The sequence below is a fragment of the Ambystoma mexicanum genome, chromosome 2p (assembly GCF_040938575.1).
Source record: "Ambystoma mexicanum isolate Mex_15411 chromosome 2p, UKY_AmexF1_1, whole genome shotgun sequence".
NCBI classification, from domain to species: domain Eukaryota; kingdom Metazoa; phylum Chordata; class Amphibia; order Caudata; family Ambystomatidae; genus Ambystoma; species Ambystoma mexicanum.
In genome coordinates this window covers 824,392,104-824,406,329 of record NC_090923.1, presented here as the reverse complement: position 1 = coordinate 824,406,329, position 14,226 = coordinate 824,392,104, and the positions used below count along the sequence as shown (strand labels likewise).

Sequence of the window (14,226 nt, the reverse complement as noted above, 5' to 3'; positions counted from 1 at the left end):
AAGGTATTTTTTTTAAGGTGGGCTTTAAAGGACGTCGCAATTGTGAGGGTGACATTTTGGGACATTTCCATGCACAATTGTAACATTGATCCCATTCTATGTAATGTAGGTTTAGTAATGCAGCATGCTCAATGTTGGCATGTAAATTACGTACGCAAACAATACGTCACAAAAAGTACATGTACCATTAGAAAATGCAGATTCTGTTTAATAGTACAACTTCGCACTGCATTATTCCTGGAAATAGGTGTAAAGGATACCGAAAGTCTACTCGGCTGATCTCAGCCACAGAGCAGGCAACACCAGCGCAAGGGAGGGCCTTTTTAGTAATATCTGGGAAGAAATGAGGACGATTCAGGTAAAAGATCAACGTTAATTGTGTGGGTATTGGAAGGCACAGAATAATGTTGGAGCCCTTGGCCGATAATGGGGTTAACAAAGTAACTTGCCATTTCTAGCAGTGCGGACTATGGTGACCAAGTGGTCTGCAGCTCTTTGTAGTTCATTCTCTCAGAGCAGAGAGGCCTGGGTAAGAGTAGGGAGACAATCCCAATGCCGAATGCACATGTCAAGGTCTTTTTATTTAGTGCCATCCATTGCTAGTAAGTTGGGGGATTTGTGGGGGAGCATTGGGAGCACTGAGTGGCTGAGTTGCAGGTCTCGACCCAAGCCACTGAGCCCTGCGCTTTAGATATACCCATGTTGGAGCCTTACCTGGTGCATGTACGGAAACACAAGAAGTCCCAGCTTCTTCCCCACATAGACTGTATCCACTGCAAAATAGTACTTCAGCTTGCTCACTGGGATAAAGCGATCCATCTGGTGAATAGGAGCATAGAAAAGAAAAAGGGACACATTAATATATTTAGAAGATTTGACCAACTGTCTCCCACCATTGGTTTTCCTTTGGTCCCCAGTGATCGGGTACAATTCCCCTCAAGAGAGACAAATTGCTCTGGGATCCCTTAAGCTTTATCAAGTAAGCTACAACAAACCCTCTGCAATCAAACGGAAGCATTCATCGTAATAGTTAGTCTACAACGGTCTTACATGAACTAGTATGTGTAAACTCCAGGCAACCGGCCTTGCACTTTGCAAAACAATCCCCAAACAGAAATGATGAAAAAAGCAATACAAATATAGCCCAGCCACAGAGCTAGATTGGGTCACCTCCCCAATTAACGGAGGTGATCTTTAACCATTTGCCAAAAAGGTAGGGAAGGGCCTATTGCCCTATACAGATATCTAGGATACTCTAAAGTACTTGCACTTCCAATTTTTACCAGCTTAGAAATTGTGCTTTGTCCGAGGCTACTGCACAATTCTATGTCAAAACCGAAATCTTTCTAATAGGCACTGTTCTTTTTTTACTCGTCCAGCAGCAAGGAACATTAAATAAATAAAAGTTCTTAAAGTGAAACAGAATATGAAATGTCGTTCCATAAGGAGCTGGGTCGATGACCGCGATCATCCAGTCAGAGCAGGACACACTACATAAAAGGCTCCTCTTCCTTCATTGCTGTTCGTCACAGCTCAGTACCAAGCATTTCTCTAGATTAAGAGTTAGTAATTATCGCGTGAAATGTCACTGTAAAGTTTGTGGCTATGCCGATTATACAGAATATAGCTCTTTAGACCTAGGGAGGGGTCAGTATTGCGGGATAATGGCCCTCCACCCATCGCCAAGGGCCATAAATTGGGGAAAGGTCCTTGTACCCAAGTGATAATGACATCTGCCCAAGGTCTATTTGGTTAGTAACACATAACAGTAATAGGAATACGTATTTTGAAGTTTGTGGTGAAACAATACTTTAATAGTGAGTAAAGTAAAGAGACATAGTAAATTAAAATGAGTTTTGTAGCATTTAAAAATTAAACTCAATACTCAACATCCCACTTATTTGATTTTGGATTTCCAAAGCCTTGCTTTCAGCATCTTCCTAAATTCTAGGTATGCTGGGATTTTATGTAATTGCGCCAGTAACAGATTCCAGAAGTGAATGGCAGCACATGAGAAAGATCTTTTGGTTGATTATGTGCATTTAGGCGGATGAACTTCAAGAGTCTTGACTGTGAAGACCTCTCAACCCTCCATAGATTTATAGGTGAGCAGCCAGATATGTGGGGGTATGAAAGTGAATGCTCTTTAAAAATCATCCTAATCTGGTCGAATTTTCTGCATGAAGTACTGCTTTTTTGGAGGTGCTAATGATAACTGTGGAATTCCAGTTGAAACTGAATTGACAATACCAGAGTGATCAATCGAAACATAGTTTTTCACTGCCTTTAGCGTAAGAAGTTGGCAGACTTAACAAGCAGATTAATATGAGCAGTAAAGGAAAGGGTTTCATCAATATAAAAACCTAAAGATTTGGCTACAGAGGCACGCTCTTTTAATGACCCAACTATCCTGGAATTACTAAACCAACTTAACAGTAATGTTAGATTTGAGGAGTTAGTAAATTGTCTTTGAAGGATTTCGTTTTTAACAAATGCGAGGACATCCAGGATTACATCTCAATTAAACAATTAGTTAACTGCTGCAGGTCATGTTCAAATGAAATTCTAAAATATACCTGGTGTCATCTTCAGATTGATAGATATCAACTCCATATTTAGTCGTTAAGCTCCCCAATGGCTCCATATACAGGTTGAACACAGGAGAAAGAATTAGCCCCCAAGGGGTATGGAACCATAAAGGATTCAGAGCTAAATTTGCCAAAACAGAGTTTCCCCATTAAATAAAAAGGAGCAAACTACTCAAAAAAGTCCTCCAATCCCCATTCAACATAATAAAAGATCAATGATCGGGTCGAATGCTGCAGACAAATCTAATAAAACCAACAAAAAAGAAACTCCCACATCTAAAATCTGATAGATATCATCCAGGATATGTAAAGTTACAGTTCATGTACTACAGCCTGCACGAAAGCCAGACTGAAATGGGGACAAGATTCCGAATAAGAATCCACACACTTAATTGAGCAGATACAGCCTTCTCCATACATTTCCCTAAGAATGGCAGAGAGGCAACTGGCCTATAATTGGACAAACAATGCATGTCAAGGTCGTGCTTTTTCAATAAATGGAAAACCTGCCCCGTTTTAAGGAATCCGGAAAAACCACCCAATCTAAGAGAATGGTATATCAATTGGAGAAAGCCAGGCAGAAATATTTCCAAATGCTCTTTTACAATAGGGGCTAGGCACGGATCAGCAGCAAAGTAAGTAGCTTTAGTCTTCTGCATCAACCTGATGAGTTGAGCTTCATCAGGAAGTGTACAAGAATCCGATGTTTTACAAGGTAAAGATATATTATTAATGGGTGTAAAAGGGATCTCTTTCGAAATGAGTCATCTTCTCAGAGAAGAAAGCAGAAACATTTTGATATATAATGTCCGGAACATGTAACTAACAATTGCAATGTATTTTTCATTACCGTCAGAAAAAAAGGTTTTCGTAAGGTAGATGTAGATACAATTGAATCATGATAAAATATACGTTTTGCTTTTACAATTCTCATTCTCCTCGATCTCTCCTCTGCCTGACACCGTCAATCATTCCACCCACATAAAATGACTCCGGGACACACAGGCATTGGATTGGCTGACCACTTTCCTCACTAAATGTCCCTTCCCAGCTGCAACTGTGCCCCCTTCTTCACCACCACCACCCTCTCAACCTGTGGCGTCCCCCAGGGCTCTATCCTATCAACATGGCTCTTCGATATCCATCTCGCCCCTCTTGCTCCCCTGATCTCCTCCTGCTCCCCTCATTTCCAGTGTTAAGGCGATGACACACAGCTTTACTTCATACTTCCCTCTACCCCCCCCCTTGCTCCTCTCTCATCCCTGACTGTCCGCCATTCAGGCATGGTGTGTAGTGAACGATCTTGGTCTCAATGCCAGTAAGACTATCAACAGGACACCTGCACCCTCTTTTCCTCCTACCTCTGGACACCCTCTGCCCCGCCATCTTGTGAGGCAAAAAACTATAGGGGCACCTTCGACTCTGCTCTCTCTCTGACCCCTCACATTATGGACCTTATTAAGAAGTCCCACTTCCTGCTCCCACCTCCTCAAAAGCATTCCTCCTTTTCTCACCTTCCCCCAGAAGCTCAATCTCTCCAGAGCCCTGGTACTCTCCAGGCTGGACTACTGCAACAGCCCATCAATCTGCCTCTACCCTCCCATTGCCCCTCCAGCTAATCCAGAACAGGGCTGAAAGACTTATCCTTGGCCTCAAGTCCAGGGACTGCATCTCTACAGCCCGAAAATCTCTCCACTGGCTCCTGGTGGCTGCAAGGATCAAATTCAAGACCCTCTGCATCACCCACAAGGCCTTCTGGGGCCTGGGACCACACAATCTCCAACTTTCCCTTCCTAAATACTCCTCTGATAGAGACCTACACTCCTCCAATTCCAACTCTCTGACTGTCAAATGCTTCTCCAAGCGGAGTGTGGGAGATAGGTGTCGCTCCTCGGCTTGCGCCTCCCTTTTGAACAGCCTCCCTGCCCTTCTCAGGCTGGAGCTGAACCTCCTTAAGTTCAGGCAACTGCTCAAAACTCTGCTTTGCTCTACCGCTTTCTCTTCCCTGCTAATCACCCCACTGCCACTGGTGGCCTGATCCTTATGAATCTCAGAGTATCCCAGGCCCTTCATCCCAGTCAATACCAGCACCCTCTCACCCCCCCCCCATTGCATTGCCCTACGGGCCCCTGCTTTTTGGCGCCATATCCCACCTTCGGGGCTATATGGACCAGCACTTAGCCTGAGGTTCTCCTCCTTGGCTCCCCTTAGCACTTCCCTCCCGGCCCTCCAGCACTCGTCCACTCCTCTGTTTCCCCACCCCCATCCCCTTCCACTGCACTTCTCAATGCACTTGCAAGCTGAAAGCCACAAGGCCTAGTAGGACCACAACTGCATATTACTGTTTTGCCATGGTTTTCACTTCCCGTCCCCTTCCCATTTAGACATGTGGCGCTTTGAAACACAATTCTGCTGCATAAAGCACCTTACAAATGCTCAAACACAAAAATAAATGCCAGTGTATGGCCAGTATAAGGTTTTCAGTATTAACAATCGAGGGCAGAGCATGACAACTACGTTCTAGACATCCAACGGTTTGACGATGAACATGTCATGCTTCCAAAAACCAAGGGGCAGAGTCTTTGATCGAATAGATTTCCTTTGGAAAGGAGCAATGGCACAATTTAGATCCTTTAAATAATTACAAATAATATTTGTCCACTGAAAGATTATCATCATTCATGATAAGGATTCTTTCCACGAGGTATACCAGAGCAGGGGCATTCAATGCATCAACATTTCTTTTCAATGTTGTTGGTTTCTTGGACAGTTGATAATAGAATCGTCATATGGACCAGACCATCTGTTTGAAAGTTACTTCAAAGTCAGACTAATAATCCAGCCAAGTAGAATTCCCTTCTCATGCATACGAATCTCACACACTTCTGTTGAAAATGCAATGAATCAAAGGATGAAGCTAGAGCGTTCAAATAAGAAAACGCAGTATTACCCAAAAGGTAAACTAAAAATTAAATCGCTAACAAAAAAAGCAGGATAGGGAAAGTAAATGAGCATTGGTTAGAGTATCCATCAATTCCCTAGTAAAAGCCTCATTATTCCCAGCAGGATTATAGATTGCATACACAAGAATCGTCAAAGATGCACAAATAAAAATCTTCAAAGCAATGCATTCAAAAGAAGATCAATAACTAACATTTAAAACAATTGTAGCAATTCCCCAGCCCCCACCGCAATCCCTCACCCCACCAGGTTTGTCTAATCTGTCTTCATGCAAGAATCATCCGGAATAACATCTAAAATATGATGGTAGTTGGGCGCACTCCAGTTTCCAGCTCTTCAACCTCCCACAGCCCGGCTGATGTTCTCCTCCAAGCGCTTTCGTGCATCTAGCACTCATCAGGGAGTATATGTGTATAGGAAATGGCTTCCTTCAGCTCTGTTCCCTTCTCTCCACATACTCATTTTGCTCCGCTTGGCAACGCTCATTTATATTGGCATCTTCAGTGATCCATCCATGTTAATCATCCAATGTTCCCCTTCAGTCGTCCCACCCAAATTCTGTCCCCACACTAATGAATTTTGTGGACATTGCCAGCACAGGTAGCAGTGTAACGGACATCAAATCATCTGCACAAAATGGATGCTGGGGATAAGGGAAATCTCATTAGAATATCGGTTGTTTATAGGGTTCAGCATTCACACACCTAACCAGTTCTGTATTCGTTTATACTCATGCTTACAACTTGCATATTAAGGCGCCTGCAGTCTTGGCATAAAATGTGGCATTCATGCCCTGCCAGTCGCGCTGACATGGCCAGTAACGGCCCGCCAGCTCGAGCTAAAGCAGGACTGAGTAAAGCGATTGCCTCAGCAAGGGCGCTGCACCGTTACCAGCCATGTCCCCATGACTGGCAGGGCATGAAAGCCATTCACACCCCAGGGTGTGTCCGGGGTGCACTTTCCTCCTCAAGAGATCCGTGCTGCTTGCACAGCCCACCTCACGAGGAAAAAAACATTAAAAAAATCATGTAAAAAAAGATGCCCATTGCCCACCACCATATGGAAAAGGGACAAAGTCCCTTTTCCATTGCGGCCAGACGGGTAAGTGTGTGTGGGGGGTGTTGGGGGGTCGGGAGGGGAATCTGGCGATTTGGGGAGGGGGAGCTACCTGTTGCCTCCTCACATTAAACACAAGAAAGAAAAAAATGGTGCCACCTGGGGTAGGATCTCGGGTGGCTGGAACAGCGGGCAGAGATTGTGTATTCTCGCCTGCTGTTCCAGCCACCCGATTGGTTGGCTCACCCTCCTCGGGTGCGAATTGGCAATAGCCCCTCACCCTAGTGAGTGGAGGTTTAGAGTGCGGTAGTTTAGATTCTAGCAAAGACACAGAAGTATTATCCAACCCATCCTCCCACAGAAGTATTTTTGCAAAACAGCTTCACCACTTTTTGAGGATATATCCGGGTTAACTCTATGGGTCACCCTTCTCAAGATCTGGGGCAAATTATATAAATCTAGATTCCTCTACTTCAGTGAATTTAGATAGCACATACATTGTGTGTTACATATCATTTTCTTGCACAGAACCTTTTTTCTAGAACGAATGTGCCAACAAAGCAGCTGCTTGCTCCAAGATGGCTTACAAAGGGAGACAAGAGTTTACATATGGTTGGAGGTTTTGTTGTCACATTACAACATGAATTTTATAATTGTGACATAGCAATTATGTGAAATAAAGCACAGATCAGAGTGTAAAGAAGCTACTCTTGGTATTCTCCAGGCTGTTGGGGCATATATCTTACAATTATGCAGTTGAATTTCCCAGCGGCCATCTAGGCTCATGTTAACCTAATAGATGCTTCCTTTCCAAGTTGGCCTAAGTGTCAGTAGGACCAGCACGGTTAAGTTGTCAGTGATCTTTCACTCCACCTCCAGCAGATTATTCCATCACAGGAGCTAGGGGGGGGGGGGTGTTGTGGTGTGGCCAATTTCTTGCACATCGCATTTGTTTCGGTCCATATAATTACCCCCCACCCACCCTTCACCCCTTTTCCTTGAAGTCTATTCATGGTCATACCCTCAGGTTCTCCAAATATTGTTCTGCACTTTTTTAATTGTATTTGTATACTGTACCCTTAAAGGTTCTCCGGAGAGGGTGAAAGGCCAATTACTGTATAGGGTAGGATGCTTAAGGTCCCCAAAGGGTATTGGTTAATGTAAGAACATTTAGAACCACAGGTATTTAGCTCCTCCCTGTAGCCTAGGAGAGCTTGGTTAGCTTAAAACCAACAGCTACCAGGAGCTATATTTGGCTCCTCAGGCCAAATGGTGCCTCAAATGTATAAGTGACATTCATTCTGAGTATTTCAGAAGGTTAATATAGAAGAATTATAACATATCTAATATACATTGAAGCACAATGCATCATATATAACGGGCAAAAAGTTAATGTAGCATCTCCTGGTTCCACTGAAGTAGCTCCTTCCTATAGGGTAATGCCCGACACCCACGAGCTGGCTTTACCACCTCCTAATCAAATCTTCATGTTGAACCTTGTGACCACGTTCAACGGTTTGTTGGGAAGCACAGGATTGTGCCTTACCCAAGAGGCCATACCCTTACCTGGTCAAAGTAAGGGTCAGATTATCCTCCAGTCAGTGCAAGGGTGCCCCCCACACCCCCTTTCCTTTATGGTTTTCCAACTGTTTCTTTGACGAGTCGCCAACAAATTATTTATTTTCAGAAGACCGCAGACCATTATTACCTTTAAAGTGCCCTTTATAATTACTATACATATTTTGGGTTTCCCCTTCTATATCTAGTATGAAATTAATAAAATATTATTCAAGGTTTTCCACAGTATTACTATAACTCCCAACACCCTTTCACAAACTCCCAGTAATAAGGACGTATAGATTTTTTTCAGCAGAGTACTTCCTGCTGTTACAAGAGTTCTAAACTATACAATTTGCTTTCCGGCTATGTTAGTTCACCAATTTGAATGGAAAAGGGATACATCTTGATATTTCACATCGCCTTAACATATTAAGCGTGGATCCGTTATGTGTTGTATAATTTGTTCCCCTGTTTATTTACTCTTTGCTCAGCTTTCAGTGAATGGCGTGATTGGGAAGGACCTTGGTGAGCAGCTTTTGATCTTCCATGTTGGAAGGGATTTGGACATGGGTTTCAAAGATACCCCTTGGCCTGGGTCCTAGATGTGGCGATTCATTTAAAGAAAGTGCTACTGTGGCGATTCATTTAAAGAAAATGCTACTGTTAGCACTAAAGACAACAAAGTGTGTTGTGCTGCGATTGGCTAGTATAGGTCATGGACCCAGCTCATTATGGAGTTCCATTTCACGTTCCCTCTGAAAACGGTTTCACCTGGTTATAGAACAATTTTCCTTTGTTGCTGGTCGAGTAGCTTAAGAGGATAATGTAGAATACTCACCTCTGTGTCATTAATAAACACTCACTCATGACAGGGAGGGAGTTTAATCATTTTTTGAGCAGATGGCATCAAGTGAGATGCACTTTATTGCTAGAGAGACCGACAAATTGATCCACAATCCCATCTGGTAAGAGCTTTCAGCGAGCTGGGCCTCAACAGGACAGTTTTTTATTCTGCCTCAGTTGAAGAGTCAGACCAGTACTCCCGCCATCAGAATATTTCCCCATCCTTTCTGGGCTGCCCGAAGATATCACCCTCCTCTCCATACATGTGGCACTGTCTGCGTGGCAGGACTGAACCGTCAATGCCTGAAAGCACTGAAACACAAGGAGCCAATGGGATACCTAGACACCATTTAATTCATGCAGAGTCAGATAGCACAGCAAGTAGAACGATCACTTTGATATACGTGCAGAGCCTGCCGACGCAGGTTCGAATCCCAGCAGGAACTCTTTCATCCTTCTGAGGTCGATAAATAAGCACCACACCCCGTGGGCAATAATCAGCAGCGCTCAGATACCAGAGGGTATGTAGCGCTATATAAAAATGCGAATTATTATTAATTATTAGAGTGTTGCTAAAAGGGAACAAGTTCCCCTTTTGGGGATTGATGATGAATTGGAGAATATAGGTTTCAGTTTTGAGGAAAGGTTATGGACTAAGAGTGTGACCATAATCCTTCAGTTTGTGACATGGCGCAGCCACCCTGGAAGGGGGGGGTGTTAGGGCACCTGACAGGAGGATTTTAGAGCCAGCAGTTGGCCATGAGCAGCAGTTTATGCAGAAAGTGGGACACTGCAAAGGCACCTTCAGAAGTATAAATAAAGACTTTTTTTTTTTAAACTGGAAGAGAGTAGAGATAGCGGCCGATTATAAGAAATTTAACGAAGGAAAGAAGATGAAGAAAGAAGAGATAGCTGTGAAAGGGAACAGGGGCTAGAAAAGCAAGAACAATGGACACTATGGAGGGCCCAGAAGTAGCAGTATTACTGAAACAGATTAGGTCAGCCACGAAGGAGAAAGGCATGGACTGGCTGTTCACACAGGCAATGACAACAGAGGAGCAGCAAGCGGGAGTAATGGTCGTGGAGGATGCAGAAGAGGACAAATGCATCCCGGACACACAACCGCAGCACGGCGAAGAAGAGCCTGTGATTGCAATGACGAGAAGTGGAGCACAGCAGAAGAGAAAGAGAGAAAGTATGAGAGACCCCCACTGACAAACAGACCGCAGAGTGGAGAAGGCCACAAGGAAGGTGGCGGAAGCAGCCGAAGAGAAGGTAGCAGCGAGACAGAGAGTGGACGAGCTCATGGGACTGTGAGGAGCAGACCACTGCAGTCGCTTGTGGCCTCAATGGTGGAGACGGACACCAGTGACTTGGGTGAGCAAATACAAAGTTTATTTATGACCCACGTACAGACTGCACTGCATAGCAATAATGACTAGATGTATGTTGCTAATGTGAATGAATTCACAAACAATTATGGGCTGCAAGCGGGCACAAGTGCGGGGGGCATTACAAATGCAGCAACGAGTGCTGGAGAAAGGGGCTCAACAGGCAGGATTGTAGAAGGAACCGCAATTGGGGCCGAGGATGCTCAGCAAGCCGGGGCCAGTGAGTAAAGGGAGAACGGGGAAGAAAGAGCAAGGAGAACTAGAAGCAATGGCAGGGGCGTAGAAACGCCTGGTGCCCTGGAAGAGACATGGGGACTTGAGAAAACAAGAACAAACAGGGGATGTAGCCCTGGCAGTGGGTGTTAGGAGCAGTTCTGGTTTCACACCTAGGTCCAGGAGTGAGGCTGGGCTGGATTGGCACGTCCCCATTGCAATTAAGGAGAAGATTTGGAACAAATCTATTCTTCCTGCTGCAGCTGGAACAGGTAGGTTTGGTTTTGGTGAAAAAAGGGCAAGAGGATGAGGATAGGTACGAGGCCAGGAAGAGGGTGAGAAAGGAGCATAACACCACAAACTGGCTATATGCCTTCAGGAGGTACACCACTATAATGGTTGAAAAGTACCTGGGAGGACGCAGCATCACTGATTACGTAAGAACAGTGCATTCATAAAGCACAAGAGAAATATTGGGGGTTGGTGGGGGTGCGGGGGGGGAAGGGTGGAGGACGCATGGCTACAATTCGAGAAGGCTCAGATTGAAAATGATGATGTTCTCCAGTATCAATGTGTGTCGGGGTACATTCACAAAATTCTATCAGCGAATGCCTTTTGAGGCCAGCCAAGTGTTGAGCGTCAGGAATTCCACAAACAGTTTGGCAGCTTCCAGGGAAAGGGTTACAATGGTAGCGACTGGGGAAGGTAACCCTCCGAGCAGGGGTGGTGGTTGCCCTAGATGAGGAGAGGCAAGTAGAGGCACCACCTACTGGAATTTCGAGAAAGATGCTAACTGCATGTTTAAGCACGTGTGCAGTACATGTGGCAGGGAACATATGACTGCCGTTGCGAGCAAATGCAGAAGCAGGAACCCAAGCAGAGAGACCAGTCAAAGCAGAAAGGGGAGGGACCTAGTGATTTTGAGAAAGCCCAGACACCAATCAAGCTTGAAGTTTTGCAGCCATTACTTAACTCCTATCATAACAGGGAGTAACAGAGATGCTGCTGCAGGGTTTCAAAGAAGGTTTAGAGATACACTGCTGCAATACTTGGAGTAGGAGGATGTTGTGTAATCTGAAGTCAGTGATTTGCAGAGCGGAGACAGTGGGGCAAAAAATAAAAAAAAGGATAAAACCTTGGGGAGAATAGTGGGGCCATTTACCTCACCACCCATGGAAGAATTGATAGTGTTGCCACTGGGGGTGGTTCCACACGGGAAGGAGCAGCATAAACTGTCTTATGAGATCTTGTATCCAGAGAGTTGTTCAGTGAACAGCGGGATAGTCCCAGAACTATGTTCCATCGGATATACATCATTTGATGAGGCTTCAAACTTAGTAAAGGAAGCAGACAGAGGAGCATTGATGGCTAAGGCAGACGTCAAGTCAGCCTTCTGTCTCCTCCCAGTTCACCCAGAGAGTTTTAAACTCATAGGTTTCCAGTTTTAGGACTAGCTGTACTTTGACAAATGCATGTCCTTGGGTTGCTGAACATCGTGCCACCATTTCAAGCTTTTTAATTCCTTCATGGAGTGCGAGGTGAGGGAGAAATGAAAAAGAGGGAAGGTGGCACATTACCTGGACGACGACTTCTTTGTTAGTAAGGAAGAGGATTGTGGGGGGAGCATTGAAGAAGTTTGAGCAGCTGCCAGCAGGAGACAAGGCAGTAGGGCCAACAACAGCATTGACTTTCTTGAGAATAGAGATAGACTCTGTTGCTGGAGGCTCCCAAAAGAAAAGGCCAACCAATTCCAGGGAGCAGTGATAGCAATGAGAGACGGCGGAAGTGACACTGGCAGAGCTGCAAAAGTCAGACCAACTCCACTTCGCTGGGAGAGCCACCCCGGCAGTAGAGTGTTCGCAAGAAGAAGCATTGAAGACTGCCGGCCTAACAAGGAAGCACCACCACGTCCGTCTGAGTGTTGGGGTGAAAGCGTGCCTAACAGTATGGGACGATTTCTTGGAATCCTTCAATTGGGTAGCAGCCATGGCAATCTAGCAATCAGTTTGAGCTTTTCATGGACGCCTCTGGAGGCATCAGCTTGGGAGCCTTTTTCAGGGGGGGGGGGGGGGGGGAGTTATGTGCTAGGGCGTGGCCGGGGTCTTGGAAGGAACGCCAGTTGACTGGGAACATTACGTTCCAAGAGCTTTTTCCGATTGGAGTCAGTTTTCACATTTGGCAGGAAAGACTAAAGAACCAGACGATCACCCTGTGGTGCAACAATCAGGCAGCAGTTAAGGTGGTGAACACTTTAGTAATATTGTGTACTTTAACTTGGCTGAAGTTGAACATGGAAGTGAAAGCTCGCCACATACCAGGCTTGCAAAAGAATTAGTTTGCAGTGGCAGAGATTCAGAGAGATGGTGCCGCAGGCAGACAAGGAGATAACCGCTTTCCCGGACTGGATATGGGGCATAGTGGCAAAGTGCTAGGGAAGCTCGTGGAAAGTTCACTGGCTCTAGGTACGTTAAAGCGGTATAGGGAGCAAAAGGGCAATTTCATAGCGTTGACAAAGCCGTTGGGTGCCATAGGAGAGAAGTCAGGGATTTCATACAGAAAGCATTCATGGACAAAAAAGTCCAGGGCATGTGTGGCTTCCTGCCGGTCAGCGGTATCTTCCTTTAACAGGGTAGGCGGAAGTAGGGATCCGACGAAGAATGAGACAACAAAGGCAGCCATGAAGGTCGGGGGGGAGGTTGTAAGGTGGGCAGCCTATTAGGTTTTCAGACTTGAGGGAATGATGGAAGCGGTAACAAGGCTTTGCACAACGGGCTACGAACAGTGGTTTTTTAAAAATAGCCTTCACACTGGCTTTCTCTGGGTCTTTGAGTGAGTGAGTGAGCGAAATTGTCGCAGCCAGCAAAAATGGAGATGGCCAAGGCAGGTTGAGGGAAGCTGATGTGATGCAAAGTTTGCGAGAAGTGAGGTTACTGGTGAGAAAATCGAAATGGACCACAAAAGAAAGGGACAATGCATACGATTGCAGTTCTCATCAGATGATGAGTGCTGCCCTGTGTATCTGTTGAAGGCTTTTCTTTCACACTGGCCTAAAGGGCCCAAGAACTTGTTGGTGCACGAGAACGGTCTGCGGTTGATGGGATTTTAGTTCTGTGCAGTCATGAAGATGGTTTTTAGAAAGGATGGGTAAAGAGACGGCACAGTATGGAACTCATTCATTCATTCAGGATTGGAGCACCCACTATGGCGGCTGGGGTAGGGACAAGTGTGCAGGGAATCCAAGCCATTGGTCGGTGGAAGTCGGCAGTGTACAAGAAATACATCAGGCATGGGGAGAAGCAAGATCACGATAGTTATGTTTTTCCTCACTGACCAAGTGGACAAGAAAACGGCGTGGGTGATTGGTCATTCATTTATAGTGAAGGCAGCAGAATGGGCAAGTTTAAAAAAGTAGAGCGGATGAAGCAAATTTAACAAGTCCGAGATACGTTGGTTCGGCAAGCGGGGAATTAAAATGGGGCGAGCTCAAGGCTAGGGTGGAGGAACTACTTGGTGACGAAGGACCTCCTCATGCAATAATATTCTACCTGGTGAGAATGATTTGGCACAGCTGCTTAAGGAGATATGCGCTACAGGAGATATGTGTTAATTTCTGG

At 45.2% G+C, this 14,226-nt stretch overlaps 1 protein-coding gene across 4 annotated transcripts in view; it reads right to left on the bottom strand.

The window, feature by feature from the left end:
• Positions 1 to 14,226, bottom strand: part of YIF1B (Yip1 interacting factor homolog B, membrane trafficking protein) — a 105,141-nt gene that overhangs the window by 38,797 nt on the left and 52,118 nt on the right. For all 4 annotated transcript variants that reach the window (XM_069644526.1, XM_069644527.1, XM_069644528.1 and 1 more), the window contains exon 3: positions 715 to 819. In XM_069644526.1, the coding sequence (XP_069500627.1) occupies positions 715 to 819 (105 nt within the window). The remainder of the gene's footprint in view (positions 1 to 714; positions 820 to 14,226) is intronic.